The sequence below is a fragment of the Anticarsia gemmatalis genome, chromosome 23, assembly GCF_050436995.1.
Source record: "Anticarsia gemmatalis isolate Benzon Research Colony breed Stoneville strain chromosome 23, ilAntGemm2 primary, whole genome shotgun sequence".
NCBI classification, from domain to species: Eukaryota; Metazoa; Arthropoda; class Insecta; order Lepidoptera; family Erebidae; genus Anticarsia; species Anticarsia gemmatalis.
The window spans coordinates 9,059,224-9,081,450 of NC_134767.1; the positions used below are offsets into that span (position 1 = coordinate 9,059,224).

The window sequence follows — 22,227 nt, forward strand, 5'->3', positions numbered from 1 at the left end:
CGTGAGTACTAAACATCCCTACTAATCTTTCAAAGATTGCCTATTAGTTGGGGAGTCATTACGCCTTGTCGTGGACACATGTTATTTCTGCTTAGCTGTCCCTAATCTATCACTAATCAAAGCCAACTCATTACTGTACAAATGAAGGGGAAATACCTTTTACATAACCTGCTGCGTAATAAGGATTTCGCTTTTTTTGTTCCAGCAATTTTGGGTGGAGATTTTTTTTGGACTGGGAAGAGGTGTTTGATTTGACTAGTTAATGATTAAGGCGATAGATTTAAAATACTATGACGATTTCAAATATTTGTCAAAAGTTTATGAAATAAAACATGAGATATTTGACTTTGATGTAGTTTAAAGATATTCATTATATAATACAATCATATAAGGTTCAAATACACCTCACATGATAAGGCAACCTATTTTAAAACTCAAAGCTTAACAGTACTTTGTATATCAAAATGACACTTGAAAAGCGTCTCACAATCTCGACTCAAGAATCACTCAAACACTGCTCTCAGCAAAGTGCATCTTCATGAATATCAAAGTCCATTATTTATCTCCAATTGCAGTTATTCAAGCGGAAATTAAAACCACAGCATTTCACCACCATTATTCCATTTAAACTTATTCCAACTATCAAGTCCAAAGTTCTTAGGAACGCCAGTATACATTTCTACTTATAAAACGTTTAGTTGACAACAGACGCGCGGATCGATCTCTGAGGTTAAGCAACCCTTGCCGAGGTTGCGCTGTGGATGGGTGACCATCTTATACATATCGAGTTCCTCCGTGTATCGGAAGGCACGTTAAATTGTGGGTCTCGGCTGTCATTTTCGAAGATCTTTGACAGTCGTTTACAGTAGTCAGAAGCTTGAAAGTCTGACAACCAGTCTTACCGAAGGGTATCGCGTTATAACCCAGGTAACTGGGTTGTGGAGGTCAGACAGGCAGTCGCTCCATGTAAAACACTGGTATCCAGCTGCATCCGGTGAGACTGGAAGCCGTCTCCGACATAGTTTGGAACAAAGACTAAGCTAATTTATAAAACGATTATCACCGCGTTACCTAGAGCTGTTTTATTTTCTTTATAGACCTAGTGTCAAAGTTATTCAAGCCGCCCGAAGACCTTTGGCTTAACGACTGTTATCTTAATTGACAACAACCGGGATCGACCTTTTACGTACCCTCCGAAGCACGGAGACACCCAGTTCAAATACCACTATGCAGTCACTCATCTATCGAATGATCGCGCCAGGGTTTGCTTAACCCACAGATCGTTTACCGATCGGTGAACGCAACTGGCAAAAGTGTGACAATATATATGTCTTAGATCTTTATTCAACACTGGAATAAGGCACGATTCCCTTACAAATGCATCTAAACTCGGAGCCCCAAGGAAGCAATTAATTAAGACGCCAATATTATTCAAAAGGTTATCAGTTCAGTACCATGCATATGTCGTAGGCAGATCACGGAATACGACACTCGGAGAAACTGCCTAAAATGTATTTTATTAATTACTAACAGTCGCCCGTGGCTTCGACCGCGTGGAATAATGGACCGCTACCTCAAAACTTTTTTATTGCTGCTCCTTCTATTCTATTTCTATTTATCTATCAAACATAATTATTTTTCACAAACATTTTTCCCCCTTTAAACCCTTCAGGAGAGCATTTCCCAAAATTCTTCTTTTAGTGCTCCTCTACACCTCCTAAGGAATCTTTATACCCAATTGGTTGTCAATACTGTTATTACAAAGGTTCAAATCCAGGGATAAGAATATGTTGGCATATTTTTATTTGTCAAGAAAACATACATTCTCATTTTAAGACTACTATTTAGCGTAATTAAGTAGCTGACGAAATACTCAGTGCCCCAGGCGCATTTTAATAGAACAAATTATATTATTGATAAGTAATTTTTGTTAATCAGAAATAATTGTCACTTACTACTCCTAAAATCTGTCTAATATATCTATTTATTGAAGGTGGGCAAGGTCCCCAACCCGCACTTAGTCAGCGTGGCGGAATCACGGCTTAAGCCCTCCCTCATTTGGGACAAGAAAAGATAAAAAAAGAGACAAAATATCACTAAGTATTAGAGAATACCCTTTATATATTATTATATGAAAGCGGTTTATAAGAGACTACAGTCAAAATCTGTACATATTCGTCATTATACAAAACTCCTGAAATAACATTTTGACTGCAACATACAGTCCGCCAGTGTTTAGTAAGTAAACTACTGCATGGTTGAAATTAATCGAACCTGAGACAAGATACGAGGGTGTGTTAATAATACGTATTTGCCTCAAACATATTAGGTTTCTATAGGTATATTAGGGGTATTTCATTGATCTGTGTCAGCTTGTTATTGTAACGTAAATAAGATTTCGTTGGTATATGATATTGTTATTAAAATGTATCAAAAATGGTAATGTAGCGAATTGTGTTTATATTATTAATTCTTTCTTTCTTTTAAAAAGACAACTCCCGCACTAAGAATTGCTATTGTGTCGCGGGGACTTTTACAAACATACAAACAACGGAAACAAAGCACAACCAGACCCGAAACAATTATTTGGGGATCGCACAAATAATTGTTCCGTGTGGGAATCGAACCCACGACCTCCCGACGCAGTAGTGTTGGCGTGGTGACCTAAACCACTGCGCCACGAAGGCAGTCAAATTATATTGCGATTTTTTTAATAAATATTATTGGACAACTCACACACGGTCATTTGATTCCAAACTAAGCAGAGCTTGTGCTATGGTAACCAAATAACTGATAAACATACTTATATACTTCTAAATCTATACTTATAAAGATAAATTGACAACCAGGCTCAGACCAAATACTCGTGCTCATCACACAAAAATTTGTCCCAGGTGGGACAAATAACTCATATATAATATATATTTAGCAGTATATAAGTATGTTACTTATATACTGCTAAATATATACTTATATAGATAAGTTGACAATCAGGCTCAGAACAAATACTCGTGCTCATCACACAAAGATTTGTCCCGGGTGGGGTTCGAACCCACCACACGCGGCGCTACGGTTGTTGCGGCGAGGTGACCGCTGAAACCACTGCGCCTAACGTGCAGTTATGTGTTTAGAAGGATGTTTGTTACTCTTTCCATATGGACTAATTTTCATAACACGTTCTTATTTGCTTAATCTATATTTTTCTTACTGCTGTGCAAAGGTCTCTCACTAATCGAGGAGTATTTTAAATCTCGAGTCCACAAAGTCCACCACTCTAGTCACGTTGGGGACTTTGTATACTTTCAAAAAATGTTTTAAAGAACTCTCAGGCATACTAGGTTGCATCACGATGTTTTGCTTCACCGTTAGAACAAGTGGTATTTATTTGTAATGCATACATAACTTCAAAAAGTCGTTGGCGTGTTACCTCGGGTTTGAACCGTCGACCACTTGCGTGGGAGGTACCAACTTAAATACTCAGCAGTCACTACTCAAAGACACATATATTATGTGTTTTCTTTTTTTGTCTAAATTGTAAATGAAAGTATTACCTATACTTAAATTTTATTAAATCATGTGTTTCTGTTTGACCCAGGCAAATGGATTATGGAGGTAAGACGGACAGTCGCTCCATGTAAAATACTGATATGCAGCTGCATCCGGTGAGATTGGAAGCCGACTCCAACATTGCTTAAAAGAAAGGCTAGGCTAATTATGTTGTGTTTCTATTTAAAAATTATTTTTTTGAGTTTAAATTTTTTTATTAGCCTGTTTCTATGTCCCACTGCTGAGCTTAGGCCTCTCCCCTGAGTTTCCAGTCCCCTCGGTCTACTGTTGCGCCTGGCCATCCATCCAGGAACGCATCTAGGTCATCCCGACATCTCCGTTTTGGCATTCCTCTTCGCCGCTGGCCATTTTGTGGCATCCACTTCGTGGCAATGTTAGCCGATCTTTCCGTGTGCAATTGGTGAACATGTCCGGCCCAATCCCACTTTAGCCTAGCGGTTTTTTTCCATCGGCTATGTGCGTTTGATGTAGTTTCAATATACTTACATTACAAATAATAAGCAACATCTCCTTCTATCACAAATCTTCGCTCCTTCAAACAATACAAGTATACCTACCGTAGCTTAACTTATGTAGGCGTTAAGTAACTTGGACGGTATAATGCCCAAGCCTGTTACAACTTGCTTTGAGCAACATGTTCCAACTTGTCCTGTTAAGAACGATTCATCATTATACTCGCAAACTAAGGCCCCGTTTATAGACTACGAAATTTCGGAAGCTGGCTTGAGATGGAATTTGTTTTATGCCTATTATTAACTCCGGGGTGTTATAAGTATGATGTGTCTGTGTGTGTGTCTGTCTGTCTGTCTTTGGCATCATAACTCCCGAACGGATACATTGATTTCAATTTAGTTTTTTTTGTATAAAAGGTTACTTATGTGCGAATGTTCTTAGATATGTTTGATGAAAATCAGTTGAGCCGTTAAAAAGTTCTAGGGAGAGAAAGTGAGGGAAGGAGAGGAAATTTACTCGGATCGGGTCGTAGATATTTTCATAACAACTCTTAACGCATATGTAAGGATTGTCACTTCTACAATAACTATTCTTTGTACTAAGTCGTGGGTAGCATCTATGTTAAGACGTCATCGTGTGACGATGTTTCGGGTAAATCGGAAGTTATTTGTGTTTGTAACGCTATAGCACCTACCTGTGTATCCACATTTCCTTCTATCTTCCCAATATACATAACTCCAAAGAGACTGACTGACATAATGATCTATCAACGTGCAGCTCAAACCTCTGGACAAATCAAGCTGAAATTTTGCATGCAGGTAGATGTTATGACGTAGGCATCCGCTAAGAGAGGAGTTTTGGTACTAAGCCACTAACAATGCTGATGCCACAAAACTTGTTTTGGCAGAATTTGAGCTGCTTGTGCCGGGACTAGTAGTAGTAGAATAATAAGTACATAGATATGTTTCAGTAGGTACAATTCAACTGCACGTTTGGCACGGTGGTTACCGAGGTCACCTCGCCGCAATTAACCGTAGCGCCGCGTGGTGCGTCGAATACCACCCGGGACAAATACTTGTGTGATCAACACGAGTAAACTGTTCGGAGCCTGGTTGTTGAGCCTTATTTTTCTATATCAGTATGTATTTAGAAATGCATGCATGAGCCTCACTGGTATTCGCTATCTTTTATTAATTGAAATAGTGGGCTCCCATGCCAAGGTTCGTCATGCACACTAAAATGTCATTGCTTGCGGCGGCGTCGTGTGCCGGGTCACCCCCTTCCCTCTAATATGTGCGAAGGGGGTGATGGCTGGTCCATGTGTCATACTCGTGAACGGGTGCTACTTGGGGTGACTGGTCGTCCGGGGTGTGGTGACTGCCAAAATTCTAAATTATGTTTCGCTAACTGTATTTCCTGCACGACAGTATGCTCTTGAAATACTTCTTATGATATCAATACTAACCTTATGTAAGAAGATGCTCCCATCATGCTTCTTCACTTGATATCTTGTTTACTAGCACCTTAATATATTGATTTAATTTATTAATGACCCATGTGTGTTCGGTAGTGTTGATAGCAGCTCACATCGTCAATGATTTATACCTAATAGAAATATTGTTAAAACATTTTGGCGACTAAAAAGAGTGGCCAGGAGTTTCTTGCCAGCTCTTCTCATTGGCCCTACCTTACGAACTGGCGGTAAATTCACTCTCTGTATCATTGACTATCATAAGTGTCAGCATCTGACCTAATTGAATAAAAGATTTGGTTTTGATTTTATAATGTTTATCAGTTGTTTAGTTACCATAGCACAATATCTGCTTAATTTGAAAAAAAATACCTGGTTTCAGTTGTCCAACCGTATTTATTATTCATATTTGCATTGCTTACCTTATTACATTTATTTATTTATCTTCCTTACAACTATCTTTACAGGTTTGTACCAATGCGACAGTGCGGCATATCTATAAATGTAACTTAACCTAAATTAACAATAAAATAAATAATTTTACTATGGCTATACTTAACAAGTACACAAGTACAAGTACACTACTAAGTGTAATTTTTAACATTAATCTTATTTGACTAACGAAATGTTAAGTCCCATACATTAATATAACAATTATATGTACCTATATTATACAGGGTGCGGCGTAAATAATGGATAATCCTTTACCAGCGGATGAGCGACCACCCGATTGATATAAAAGTAAAATTTATCTTTAGCATAAGTTTATTATCATATTATTATCATAGTTTTTAAAATTTCGGCTTTGTCAGAAGTTTACGAAATAAAGGATATTTTGAATTTGAATAACTGCTTTTTCCTCTTGTGTCAGTTACTACATGCTTGGTAACATTGTGTTTCATACAGTAATGGTTTACATTTAGACACTTGAAATCTTGAATCTGATTTCGATTTAACCATATCCATTGTATGGTGGTTCGTCTGGTGGAGACATAGGAGATTTGGGTGTAGTAGTAGTAGTAGTAGAACGCATTTTTTCAAACAGCCATTCTGGCCACGGTGGCCAGCCCAATTTTGGTCTCTGAGGACTATGATGTACATTATTGTAATAAAGTAATTTTTTCGGAGAAATGTATTTGAGCTCTGTGCCATATGCTCTAACGCGGTATATTACCGAAGTCTTAAACTTAATTTCGACGTAAAGGAAAATCGTGATAAAAGAGTCAGTCGTACAGAGTGGCGTTTTTGCCCTACACCACCGCTTCAGTCGAAGAGTTGCGTTGTGCGAAGTGTCATTGTTCATAGGCCATAGCCGTAAGCTCAGACAAGAGTAATCCATTTTCGCGTACAGCGTTAACTGAAACGTACAACATTTTATGAATAAACATTGGGTTCGTAAATAACAAGTATAAATCGTAAAAATAATCTTTTTTTTTAACCCATTAATGTGCTACTGCTGGGCAAGGGTCTCCTCCCGAATGAGGGAGGGATAAGATTTGCACTCCACCACGCTGGCCAAGTGCAGGACTTTGCATGCTCTCAAGAAATTTGTTAATAAATTTTTAGGCATGCAAGCTTTCATCACGATGTTTTCCTTCACCGTTAGAGCAAGCAATAATTATTTAGTTTGTATTAATTACATTGTATACTGCGACTCCTTCTGTGTCCTTCTTGGACACTACTTCGGTGTGATCACTGAACAACTCTTGTTGCACTTCCTCAGGATCGCAGGGACCGTATCTTTGGAGATGTGAAGTCGCTAAAACAAAATTATGGTTAAAGAACATATAACGACCCCACTATGACGATAGAACGATATTTTTGATTTATATATTTCATTGCACGTGGTTAAAGTGGTCACCTCGCCGCTAAAACCGTAGTGCCGTGTGTGGTGGGTTCGAAACCCACTCGTGACAAATATCTGTGTGATGAAGCATCTGCTCTGAGCCTGGTTGTTATTTTATCTATTACATATTTAGAATTATATAAGTATGTTTATCTGTTATTTGGTTACGATAGTACAAGCTCTGCTTTGTTTGAAATCAAATAACAGTGTGTGAGTTGTCCAATGATATTTATTTATTTCTAAATGAACTGCTTAACACTTACATCTTCTCAATATGAGATGTCCTGGACTCATTCTGGTGACAGAAACCTTGCCAATTCTATCCACAGTGTTCTGTATCCAGTTGTAGTAATTATCATAGTCCAAAAATCTTGCTGGAGCTCCACACCCGGGACCGTAGACCCCAACTCCGAGCTATTATTAAAACATATTTGCCGGTGACCAACCTTCTTAATCTTTACTAATATTATAAAGCTGAAGGGTTTGTTTGATCGCGCTAATCTCAGGAACTACTGGTCCGATTTGAAAAATTATTTCACTGTTAGATAGCCCATTTATCGAGGAAGGCTAATATATCATTACGTTACGACCATTAGTAGCGAAGTAGTAACGAAAAATGTTTAAAAAAACGGGGATATTTACCCATTTTCTCTTACGTGACGCAAGCAAAGTTGCGCGGGTTAGCTAGTATAATAAAAGTTTGGGCTACTACCGACCACAATTTATACGCTTTTTTTCTATCTAATTGTATAAATATGCTAAAACTTCTACTATAACCATACTACTGCAGCGATGCGGAGGAATGCTACGCCCAGTGGCATCATTTGAATTTGAAAAAAAAAAAAAAAGAAAAGATTTTTTTCTGTATTTTTTTAATAATTATAAATAATTTCTTTTCGTTAATTAGTCATAGTTTAGTTGGTTTCGTAAGAGGAGCTCGTGGCTAAGTTAACAACAGCCGCGCGGAGAGATTTTATTACAAGTTCATACATACTATAATGCGAGAACACTTTTTCTCCAACCAAATATTTGTAAAAAGTATTACAAACATACTTACAAGACTCCATCTGCCATTTTGTTTGGTGACCAGCACAGTTCCACTTCTCCATAAGCATTCGTCTCCGTAAAGGCTGCGAGCACACGACGTATGCCTTGGCCACAGACTTGCTATGTCCAACTGAACAGACAATCATCAACTTTAGCGGAGACACGCGTGAAACTTTGTTCATAGAAAGAGATGCAGCATTTGCAAGTTTTTTTTTTCATCTGGACAGTACACAAATAACCGGCCAAGTGCAATTTGGACTTCAAGACTCAAAGCGTTACGAAACCAAAAAAATACAAAAAAATCCCCGCTTATTATATTAGGTCGGAGAAAAAGTTTTTTCGCATTATAGTATGTTGTATCTTGTAATAAAATCTTTTCTCTACACAAAAAAGCTCGATATTTGGGTACCTCACGAACTCACTTAAAGAAACCTAATGAACCGTATACTCATTTGTGATTCTTGAAGCCAAAAAGATTTAATTACAAGTTCATACATACTATAATGCGAAAAGATTATTTTTCTCCGAACTAATATATTTTTTTAATCTTTTATATTTGTTGTTATAACGGCAACGGAAATACATAATATGTAATAATTTTAGCTTCCTAGCTATTACGCTTTATGAGATACAGCCTGTTGACAGACGGACAGACGAACAGACAGCGGATACTTAGTAATGGGGTTCCGTTTTTACCCCTTGGGTACGGAGCCCTAAAAAGGAAAATTACACGTACATCATTTCTTCGATAATAATCTCTGCATTCATCCATGGTGACATATTCCATTCTCCATATCCTTAGCATTGGTGGTTCGCATTCTGGAAATAAATAACAACTCATCATAATCCCTTCTCTCGCATTAAGGAGGTTCTGAGTTCGAAAGGAATTAAATTTCTTCTGTCGGACGAAAAGTCTTTTCTAAATCTTCTGTTAAAAAACAATTTAATTGCCCGGAGATTACGTAAAGCCGTCGGTCCTGCGCCTATCCTGTCTCTGATGGTGTCGGATTAACTGTCCTACCGAACTATGAGAGTAAAGGAATAGAGAGTATACCTGTGTATTGAGCACACAGACACTATATACGAAAGTCCTGCACAGCTGGCTAGTTTCAATTAAACTGGCCGCCGAAGCCGAAATCAGCTAGGACGACATTTATTATGTTTTCCTACCCGATTTCAGCAGCAAAACTTAATGCAAATTTACAAAGCAAAGGGCAGAGCTGCATAGAACAGTTAATTTTAAATATTATTTCTTACCATGCGTCATAGTGATTGCGTATATTTCTGCTTCGACAAAGTCATTTGGAGGTGGACAAATCGGAATGTAGTCTGTAACAGTTATTTTATAATAAGAACATGCAGTTAGAATACTTCGAATGAAACGGTTCCTGTACCTCGATTCTCTACCACTATCGACAACCGACAACCGGCTAGCTATCGACATTTGACATTTAGAATGTACTGCCAAAATGTTTCCTATGACACCCGCCAGAGGCGCTGATCAGATTTTCATACAAAATTTCTCAATGACAGGTCGGTTGTCGGTAGTCGATAGTAGTAGAGAATCGAGCTACTGGTATCTGTAGAGTAATTTCTTACCATCGCCAACTGGCTAGCTATCGACCAATTTTGTATGGAAATCTGATCAGCAACGCGATTTTTTACAGTCGATACAAAAAATTATCAAGAGTGTGACATTAAGATTGAAGAAATCTTTAAAGAGGCACTAGCTAAAGGCAAAGGCTAGACGATAACTGGTCATTTGTTGAAAGCCGATAGAGAAGACCTACCTTTAAAAAAAATAAAGTTTTTGCATAGCAGGATAATTAAATAAAAAACTAATAAATAAGGTGCTCAAGCCAGTTGCGAATACCGGTCGGTAAACGAACAGTGGGTTAAGCAACCGTTGGCACGGTCATTCTATAGTTGGTTGATCGCCTAGTGGTATTTAAACTGAGCGTCTCTGTGCTTCGGCAGACACGTTAAAAGTCGGTCGCAGGTTTTGTCTATACAGATAACAACGGTTAAGCCATGTCAAAGGCCTTCGGGCGGCTTGAACAACATTGAAACTGGATTGACCGCGAATCATACGATAAGAAAACTTACTTTTAGTTAACATTTTTACTATGTACATATTTATCGGAATTCGTTTAAGCCAAGATCGACATTAAAATAAAATAAATAAAGACCTTGAATTCGAATAGTGTGGAGTTGAACAATCGCCAAGGAGCTGTAGTAGTTCATCCCAAAGTCTGGATGGAAGATATATTCCTTTATCTTGAGAAATGGCCCACTGCAGTTATGGCCCAGGATCACTCTCGACCTGCGTCTAATAATAAATAAATTTAACTCAATTAATGTCCCACTGCTGGGCAAGGGTCTCCTCCCGTAATGAGGGAGGGGTTAGGCCTTTAGTCCATCACGCTGGCCAAATGCGGGTTGGGGACTTAGAATGCCCTCAATAAATATTTTTAACAAATTTTTAGGCATGCAAGGTTTCCTCACGATGGTTTCTTTCACCGTTGGAGCATGTGATAATTATTTCTAATACACACATAACTTCGAAAACTCATTGGTGTGTTGTTTTGGATTCGAACCTGCGACCACTTGCGTGGGAGGTGTCAACTTATACCACTCGGCTATAAATAAATAATATTAAACTATAGATTTATTGACGGCATGCAAAGTCCCCAATCCACACTTGGCCAGCGTGGTAGACTCAAGGCATAACCCATCACTCATTTTGGAAGGAGACCTTTGCCCAGCAGAGATTTCACTAATTCTTTTTTATAATATTCCTTAAAGTACGAGAATGTTTCTTACGGACAGAAATATTTTAAAACTGTAAAAATAATGCATTGACTGTGAGAGTATGAAGTTCTCTGGGTCAGCTAGTTTATTATAAACTAGCTGACACGCGCAACTTCGCTTGCGTCACATAAGAGAGAATGATTCAAAATTATCCCCATTTTTGTAACATTTTGACCTATTGGTAGCGTGATATATAGCCTTCCTCAATAAATGGACTATCTAACGCCGAAATAATTTTTCAAATCAGATCAGTAGCGCATGAGATTAGCGCATTCAAACGAACAAACTCTTCAGCTTTTTAATATTAGTATAGATTTCTAATATAAATTTAATATTACCTGAAGTCTGTCTTAGGATATTTGTCGACCTCCAAAGCCATAGCCAGCGCTAGAATTGTGGTGATCAGTACCACTGTCGTCGACATCTGCTTTTCAGTGGCTAAGTCAGCATCTGATGAAATCATTAAATAAATAAATAAATATCATTGTTCAACTCACACACGGTTTTTGATTTCAAAGTGAGCAGAGCTTGTACTCTTCTTCTTTGGCTTCTTTGGCTTAGCCTTTGTTCAAAGATCTTCGAAAATGACAGCCGGGACCCACAATTTAACGTGCCTTCCGAAACACGGAGGAACTCGATATGTATAAGATGGTCACCCATCCACGGAACAACCTCGGCAAGCGTAGCTTAACCTCAGAGATCGATCCGTGCGGCTGTTGTAAACTAAGCCACGAGCTCCTGAGCAGAGCTTGTACTATGGTAACCAAATCTTTGATAAACATATTTATATATTATCTAAATACATACTTATATAGATAAATTGACAACCAAGCTCAGAAAAAGTAGTCGTGCTCATCACACAAAGATTTGTACCGTGTGGGAATCGAGCCCACGACCTCCCGACGCAATGGTAGTGGCGTGTTGACCTAAACCACTGCGCCACGGAGGCAGGCTGAGTGAGAATGGTAGGCAGAGTGTATGAAATACACCCACGTTGCGTTATTCACATTCATAGTCACATGTTATGAGGTGAGCTTATTGCCAAATACCCGGCACGTTAGCACGCCCATAGCCAGTTGCGGTCACCGATCGGTATCCGTCTGTGGGTTAGGCAACCCTTGACGCGGTCATTGCATAGATGGGTGACCGCATTGTGGTATTTGAGCTGGGCGTCTCCGTGCATCGGAAGGCGCGTAAAAAGTCGGTCCCGGCTGTTGTCTACAAAGATAGCAGTCGTCAAACCATGTCAAAGGCCTCTCGGGCAGCTTGAACAACTTTGACACTAGGTTGACCACTAACCATACGACAAACTAAAACTAAGCACACTTCGGGCTACTACATGCATACAAACATAATTTCCAACTAAGAAAACTATTTGCTTCAAGTATTTAGAAGATAGCTCTATACTTAATATAGATCTGCAAGTTTCGAAATATAAATGTTATCAAATGTAAGATCTTACCGTGTGGATATATCAGTAATCCCATCCATGGATATGTTTCTATATGAGCAAATCCTTCGTAAACTTGCGTAGCATTCGACTTGTCTTTACCGCACCAGTCACCCGTAATTTCTGTACCTACAAAACATTAAAACAAACATACATATCAGGTCGGGGAAAAAGTCTTTTCGCTTTATAGTATCTATGAACTTGTAATAAAATCTTTTCTCTACACAAAAAGCTCGATATTTGGGTACCTCACGAGCTCACTGAAAGAAACCTAAAGAACCGTGTACTCATTTGTGATTCTTGAAGCCAAAGCGATTTTATTACAAGTTCATACATACTATAATGCGAAAAGACTTTTTCCCCGACCTAATACATAAAATCACGCGAACCCGCACTTGGCCAGCGTGGTGGACTCATGGCTTAATTCCTCCTTCATTACGAGAAGAGACCCTTGCCTAGCAGTGGGACAGTAAAATAAATAAATAACTTAAACCCATTAATGTTTGAAACCAGTCTAACAAGATTCCAGCGCGATGTTTTCCTTCACTGTTAGAGCAAGTGATGATAATGTTACTTTTAATACACACATAACTTCAAAAAATCAGAGGAAAACAGATACACTACACTATTACAGTAAATAAAATCATACTTACATTCATACACTTTAAACCATAAAAAGACCACAATGAAACCTTTCATCTTTACACAAACACTTTTTGTAGCAAACAACTTTAAAAAATCTAGCAACGGTTGCAATGACGGTTAAAGTAACCTATCTCCATCCTCAAGATTTCTATCACCATGTTTATTAAAATCGGTACAGCAGTTTTCAATAAAGGACAAACAAATAAACAGACATAACACAGACACTGTATTGTCTTGAAGGTCAGACTGTGACTAACTGATACTATGAGATGAATCACTTTTAAATATTACAACTAAAATATGTATGAATACAAATCAAATTTGATTGTTTGTCATCACAATGGGCTGCGTTTTGGCTAGTTGTTTTGTGTTTAGTCAACAGTCAAATCTTTTACCTTCACAGGGTGTACCAATTATAAATTATTTTATTATAACGTTTGGTGCAGTGGTTAACGTGGTAACCTCGCCGCAATAACTGTAGCGCCGCGTGGTGGGTTCGAATCCCACCCAGGACAGATACTTGTGTGATAAGCACGAGCATTTGTTCTGAGTCTGGTTGTCAATTTATCGATATGAATATACATTAAGAAGTATATAAGTATGTTTATCAATTACTTGGTTACCATAGTACAAGCTCCGCTTAGTTTATAATCAAAATAATGACTGTGTGTGAGTTTTTTTTTAGGTTAACCTACGCTTGCCTAGATTATTCCTTGGATGGGTGACGGTGACCGTAGTATGCATACTAATTTCCTTCGTGTTTCGAAAGGCGGGTTAAATTGTGGGTCCCGGCTGTAATTTTCAAAGATCTTTGACAGTAATTAACAGAACTCAGAAGCTTGAAAGACTGACACCTAGGTAATTAAATTGTGGAGTTCAGAAGGTTACATGTAAATACTGGTATTCATCCGGTGATACTGGAAGATGACTCCAACGTAGTTGTAAGAACGGCTAGGCTGATGACTCTTATTGAAACACCCTATACTTATAGCATTTGTAACTGATTGCCTCTGTGAACCGAGTGATAGTATGTGAATGCAGTTCATAGCTTCGGGTCCGATTACGGAGTAAAGTATTCAAAATCAAAAAGTTTATTCATTTAGGTCAAAGGCTACACTTTCGATATTCAGTGATGCAGAGTGAATTTGCTGCCAGTTCGGAAGGAAATGCCAATGAGAAGAGCTGGTAAGAAACTCCTGGCCCCTGTTTTTAATCGCTAAATGTAAGATTCTTCTCCTCTGTCGTTTCACTCTTGGCAGAGCGGCCGTGATCACGTTGATGCGTCCACGTTACTGTTAGAGGCGGACACAGCTTTCTTCACGATCTCCCGCCATCTCTCTTTATTTGCAGACTGTCTGGCGCAGTCTGACACACGGTTTCCCACTGCTGATTTCACTTGATCAGTCCAGCACATGGGTGATCTGCCGCGCGATCTGGTTCCCTCTACTTTTCCTTGCACGACCAGCCGTTCAATTGAATTGTTATTACGTCTAGAGACATGGCCAAAGTACTGCAGTATGCGCGTCTGTACTACGATGGATAGACGCTTTGTGATGCCGAGTTCCTGGATTATGGACACGTTGGTGCGGAACTCAAGTTATATTTAGCAATTAGAAACAGTTAGTAATCTTGGGTCGGTTACTCGCCAGGTATCAGACAAGAGCATTGACTGCCTCCGTGGCGTAGTGACTTAGGTCGCCACGCCGTACATAGGGAGACCACGGGAGATCGTCGGTACGATTCCCACAAGACCTAGCAAAAAACTCTTAGCCTTCTCATATTTCCTTTCATTTAATGGGGGGCCTGGAGGTCTGAAATACAGGTCATGGCTTAGTTTAGACTCCAAATCTCCCACAAATTACAAATGTAACAAAAAAAGACTACGAAAATCGACCATTGAGTACCACTAGGCTACATAGCCTTTAGTTTAGTGTAACTTTGCTTCTGTAGTCTATTATTATCAGCCAGAAAGACGTCACATAATAACTTTGTTTAAGGTAATGGCGAGGAATAAATAAAGATGCTGGAATTGATTTGTTTATTTATTTGTTTAAATTAATAATTAGACAGTTTATGCTTACCTAGTTTAATCTACTTTATTATTAGGTACTATATAAACAACTAATATTATACATTGAATCAAATTTTCGACTTTAACAGGATTACATCTACAACATTGAAATAAAAAAGAACAGTTTAATTAATAATAACTGTCCGTTTGCTAAACTAACTAAACCAATATAGATGAAATCAGAATGAAAGTGCTTGAATTTTGTCGATTTATAGCAAATCATATCCTTTTAATAACTTAAAATATTAATTTTTCAACACGCACATGGCCAGCGTGGTGGACTCAAGAACTGACTTCTCTTTCATTCCGAGAGGAGGCCCTTGACCCCGCAGTGGGACAATAATGGGTTAAATACTTATAGTTAAATAGTATATATATTATTATATATAAATAATATTATTTAACCATGAGATTAACTTCTTTAAAAAATATTGACAGTTTAAGTGAATGCTAAACTAGTAGATAAATTGTACTTTTATTATAGCGTCATCTATTGATAGAACTGTTGACTTACGCTGTGAACTAAATCTACAATAATCTTTATTTCTTGTAGAAATTAAGGACGGGTGAACGCTTAATAGTTCTTTATGCCCCGGTAGTTCTAAATTATAACACTTGTTAAGCCATCTCTAAAAACCTTCTGGCTTGAACAACTTCGTCATTAGGTTGACTACGATGATTCGTTTCCAAACGAAAATTAACCTTAAAGCGGTCAGTAGCATGATTCTCTACAATTGGAACCATCGAGCATCGAGAGTTTGACATTTAAAATGTACTACCAAAATTGTTTCTACGACGCTCGCTAGAGGCGCTCGCATCATACAGAATTTTTCGATAGCTAGCCGGTTGTCGGGAGTCGATAGTAGTAGAGAATCGAGCTACATGACAGACAATATCTTTGTTAAAAAAAAAGACAACTGCCGCACTAAGAATTGCTCTTGTGTCGCGTCTTTTACAAACATACAAACAACGGACACAAAGCACAACCAGACCCGAAACAATTATTTGTGGATAGCACAAATAATTGCTCCGTGCGGGAACCGAACCCACGACCGCCCGACACAATATTTTCGGCGTTGCGACCTTTACTTTTTACGCTTTCGGAGTAGTTATGGGCGTGTCAATCCATTCATCCTTCTTCTGCCAAGGCACTGGCCACGGCATAGCCGGCCGACGATACTGATTCAATCGATTACTCGTCAACAACATGAACTTCGCAGATATATACTTAAGTTCTTTCCCATAAGCCCTTATATGGTATGTTACTAGACTTCTAAAAGTGATTTCGACGTAGAAGAAGATCGTGACGTAAGCATCAGTCGCGCAGAGTGGTGTGGTTGCTTTACACCATCGTTTGAGGCGAAGAGTTGCGTTTTGAGGTTTCCTGATCATTGGGTGTATTTTTAAAGTCAAACACGAATAATCCATTGTTGAGAACAGTGTTAACTGTAAGATAAAAAAAATTATATAAAAGAGAATAAATCACCGAAATGTATGTACGCGCATAACTTTTAAACAAATGAACTGAATTGGACATTTTTTTTATATGTTTTTAAGTATCAGGACGAAGAATGTGATCAAGATTGTCACGAGTGATAAAGTGAAAGGTAAAATTGCACTATATCCGAACGACCGATGGGCCAGACCGATGATCATGATATACGTATATAAAAATGAATAGCCAAATGTGTTGCTAAGCGCTAAACTCAAGAACGGGTCATCCAAATCGACTTATTGTTTTTGTAAAATTGTCTTTAAGACACGGTTTTATAAAAGTTCGTAAGACGAAGCTGCGGGTTGTGGAGTTGAAAATACCTCTACGACTCCCACAAACTCTAATAAACTTTTGAGTGTGTTAAGTATATTTAACTTACATTGTATTTCACTAGTCCAGGTTTTCGTTTAACAAGACTGACGCCCATATCTATGACGGTAAGATCACTAAATAATTCTTCTCGGACTTCCTCTCCATCGCACGGACCGTATCTTGCTATATTAGAAGATGCTGAAACAAGAATAATGACTGACTGCAGATCATGATTGAGATGAGATTTGAGGTGTTTGGAGAGACGCAAAAATATATTAGGTGAGGACTTAAATTGAATTTATACACTATTTCAGTGAATAGAAGAAAGTTTAAGAAAATATATTCAGAAAAAAATTACACACCAGTGTTACCCGGGCAAAGCCCGGACGCTAACTTTAATATAATTAAAAGTATTAAATAAAAATATATTTTATGTTTACTTTTTAACAAACAAGTTATCATAAAAAATTAAGCCTTCAAATATAGTTTTTTTCACTCACATCTTCTCAATATAAGATGTCCTGGCCCCATCCTGGTGACAGCGACCGTGCCAATACTGTTGATAGTCTTTTGCACCCAGCTGTGGTATCTGTCATAGTCCAGGAATCTGGCTGGAGCTTTACATCCCGGCCCATAGACCCCCACTCCGAGCTATAAGGAAAACAAGTGAGATATGAGATAGATAAATATCTATATTAACAATATTAAGTTGTTCCTAAAGACTTGTTTATAAGCGGCTGTGGAAATACTGAATGCTTATACTTTATTATTTTCAGAAGGCACGTGTAATTGTGGACCCCGTTTGTCATTTTCAATCGATCGATCGATCAATGATCGATGAAATTTGAAAGTCTGACACTCAATCTTACTGAAGGGTTTTAGCCCAAATAACTGGGTTGTCCGTCAGACAGTAGTCTGTTGGACCTCCACAACCCAGCGCTACAGCTCTTGGTAAAATACTGTTATTCAGCTGCATCCGGTGAGACTGGAGGCCGACTCCAACATAGTTGTAAGAAAAGCTAGGCTGATGATAAGAAAAGAATTTCATATAACAAAGGTAGATTAAACTTAGTGCCACAGATACTTACAAGACTCCATCTCCCATGTTGTCTGGTGACCAGAACGGTTCCACTTCTCCACAAACACTTAGTTCCGTACAGACTTTGAGCACAGGACGTGTGCCTCGGCCACATACTTTCAACATCCAACTAAAAAAAAATATCACCGTAATCTTCAGGCTCAAGATAGCGTAAATTCCTACACGTGATAGCAGTAGCGCGATTATCTAACAATATTTGCTATTGACAACCGGCTAGCTATCGAAAAATTTATATGACAAGGAATCTGATCAGCGCCTCTAGCGGACGTCGTAGAAACTATTATAGCAGTACATTTTAAATGTCAAACTTTCGATACTCGATGGTTTCGACTGTAGAAATTGCGTTACTAGTCTCTACTTCTTTGTCATATACAAAGAAAGATTTCTCAGGTCTTAGACTATATTAATTTTCATTCTATATACAATAAACACTTACATCATTTCTTCTGTAATATTCTTTACATTCATCCATACTTATATATTCCATTTTATATATCCTTATCATAGGAGTTGAGCAGTCTGGAATTAAAAAATAACATCGATGTACATATTTCTTATAAAAAAACTGTCTTCAAGCAATACAGTCAAGAAACATGACCATCATTAATGTTAACAAAATGACACATTTTACAGTGATTAATCAACATATTATTTTTAAATTTTAATAATTTTACCATGAGTCATTGTCATAGCATATATTTCTGGTTCGTCAAAATCACTTGGTGGTGGACAGATCGGAACATATTCTGTAACAACAAATATTAAATACAAAAATTATGTTAATTCTGTCAAAAGGTATAAGTGTGATGTTCGAATCAATATATTAGGTCGGGGAAAAAGCCTTTTCGCACTATAGTATGTACTTGTAATAAAATCTCTTTGGCTTCAATAATCACAAATGAGCACACGGTTCATTAGGTTTCTTTCAGTGAGCTCGTGAGGTACCCAAATATCGAGCTTTTTTTGTGTATAGAAAAGATTTTATTACAAGCTCATACATACTATAATGAGAAAAGACTTTTTCCCTGTAGCGGATCGCTACATACAGCGACATCTACTGGGACCAGCGCACAACCAACCACCACGCGCAGTGTGACTGACACTGCACTGCAATTGATTATATATACAAGTTCCCGACTAGAACAGTCGGGCAGCCTAGGCCCACCAGGCATGATCACCTCGCCTGGTCGGAGGATCCTCCCTTTGTGTTGGAGGAACATGATCACCTCGTTTCTCCACATCCCCGACCTAATACGTTCGCTTCCGCAGTGAGCGTTGGAAAGAATAAGCCATAAGGTTAGTGGAAATTATAAAACCTTTTCAAAATGATCGGTTACCATGCGTTCGAAGAGTTTGTAGTTGAACAATCGCCAGGGAGCTGTAGTAGTTTGAACCAAAGTCCGGATGGAAGGCATATTCCTTCACTCTGATGTATGGGCCTTCGCAGCCATGACCTAGGACCACTCGGGATCTGCGCCTGAAACACAATACATAATTACGCCTGTTATACCCAAAATCAAAATCAAATCATTTATTCATATAGGTCAAATGCTGACACTTATGATAGTCAATGATACAGAGAGTGAATTTACCACCAGTTTGGAAGGTAGGGCCAATGAGAAGACCTGGCAAGAAACCTGGCCACTCTTTTTTATCGCCAAATAGGTTTAACAATATTTAATCCGAAAGTAAAGGCCCAAACGTGAGGAATATACACCCACGTTTCGCCATTAACAATGTTAGTCCCATGTAATGTGGGATAAGTCTTTTCAAATATACCAGCCACGTGTATTATATTCCGAGGTACTAATGAGAATATTCTAATATAATTATTAGGAAAGACCAATAGCAGACCCAGGAATCGAATCCTGGACTGAATCAAGAATGATTAGCAGTCGTATACACTTTCGTTCAGAACACAAACTAACATCGAAGTAAATCATCATAAAAGCCCAAAAGAGCGATTTCCAACCAATCCCTAGTACTATCGCCTATCTATAACCGGCTAACGATCGAAAAAAAGGCTGCCGTAGGAACTAATTTCAATGTTTAGTACATTTTCAATGCCAAATTAATTTTTTTAATCATCAGTATCGACAATAGAGAAGCGTCTCAAATATTCAGTATTACCTGAAATCCAGCTTCGGATATTTATCAACTTCCAAAGCTGTAGTCAGCGCAAGAATTGAAGTGATCATCACCACTGTTGCCATCATTGGCTTCTCTCCTGAATGCTCGTAATCTGAAATAACGAAGTATATTAGAGTTTGTACTATGGTAACTAAATAACTGATAAATATACTTATACACTTCTAAATACATCCTTAAATAGTTACATTTACAACCAGGCTCATTACCTAGATTCTTTACCACTATCGATTATTTTGACATTTAAAATGTACTGCCAAAAAAGTTTCTACGACGCCCGTCAGATGCACTGATCAGATTTTCATACAACATTTTTAGCAAGCAGGTCGGTTGTCGGTAGTGGATAGTAATAGAGAATTGAGCGAAAGATCAAATACTCGTGCTCATCACACAAATATTTGTCCCGGGTGGGATTCGAATCCACCACACGCGGCGCTACGATTATTGGAACTAGGTGACCACTGGTGGTGACTAGGTGTTAACCACTGCGCCAAACGTGCAGTTAGGACTGTTAAGATGTTAAAATGATCTTCAAGACTTACCAATCGGGTATATAAGTAGTCCCATCCAAGGGTACGTTTCTACATCAGCATATCCCTCGTGTACTACTGTAGCATTTGATTTGTCTTTCCCGCACCATCCACTCTCACTTTCTAAACCTGTAAACAATAATTATTAGAAAATAGCACTAGCTTTGATTTTAAACAAACAAAATGTATTGTACTGTCCCACTAGTGGGAAAAGTCTTATGTAACAGGAATGAAATAAAAACAGACCTTTGGCTACTAGGTTATGAAAATATATAATAACAAGTGTGTGTGCTTGTGCATAAAGGATTCCGTACCATTATTTACAAAAAACAGCAATAAAATCACGTTTCTTGTATGGAAGGCCCCAAATTTTTTTTTCAATTTTTTTTGGATTTTTTGTTATAACATCAAACTAAAGTACATCGTCTGTGAAAATTTTAACTGCCTAACTTTCACGTTTCATGAAAGTTCACTACCTACAGCCTGGTGACAGACAGACAGCGAAGTCTTAACAATAGGGTTATCCTTTACCCTTTAGGTACGGAACTAACGAACAAATTAAAATTCTGGTTTTGTTAACCCATAAGTACATAATTTATGTATATCTATGTAAAACTTGAAGTCCACAGGATAAGCCCAGCAGTGGGACAGTAATAGGTTAAATAGAATTCGGGAACACACTCACCCACACATCCATAAGTACAAATAAAAACATATAACACAAAAATCACTTTAATATTAATAAGACACATATTTCAAAACCTAAAATATTGAAACAGTTTTTTTTTTCAGCCCCTCTCTCAATTGGGAGGAGACCCTTGCCCAGCCGTGGGACAGTAAATTAGTTATAAAAAAAAGTTTTTTTTTAAAAGACCTTATATTTTTTGTTAAAATCTCAAAATACACTGCGCAGTCTTAAACAGAATCTTTGACTGACTGATTGTGTACAATTCGTTCACTTATATCGGAAGTGTATTAGTAATACGTCTATACTAATAATATATAATTATGACGAAGAACATTTCGCTGTCTGTTTGTTCGTACGCGTTGATTTATCAAACTGAAAGTAGGATTTAAAAGATCAAGTCTTGAGAAAATCTATTTGTAGATACTAATTAGACACTTATAGCCAGTTGTGCTCACCGGTTGGGAAACGATTCGGTTAAGGAGCCCTTGGTGCGATCATTCTGCAGATGGGTGACCGCATAGTTGTATTTGAACTGAGTATATCCGTGCTTCGGAGGGCACGTGAAAAGTCCGTGCCGGTTGTTGTCAATTAAAA

The 22,227-nt window shown here is 38.1% G+C and overlaps 1 protein-coding gene across 1 annotated transcript; it reads right to left on the minus strand.

The window, feature by feature from the left end:
- Window positions 1-6,443: 6,443 nt before the first annotated feature.
- On the minus strand, window positions 6,444-13,501 carry LOC142983010 (uncharacterized). Its single transcript, XM_076129771.1, has 11 exons — window positions 13,299-13,501; window positions 12,658-12,774; window positions 11,534-11,645; window positions 10,574-10,707; window positions 9,642-9,713; window positions 9,121-9,203; window positions 8,395-8,514; window positions 7,601-7,751; window positions 7,132-7,250; window positions 6,666-6,848; window positions 6,444-6,572 (listed from the first exon to the last, which is right to left on the minus strand). The coding sequence occupies exons 1-11, from the start codon at window positions 13,342-13,344 to the stop codon at window positions 6,444-6,446; spliced, it is 1,266 nt and encodes a 421-aa protein (XP_075985886.1). The 5' UTR covers window positions 13,345-13,501.
- Between the last annotated feature and the right edge of the window lie 8,726 nt (window positions 13,502-22,227).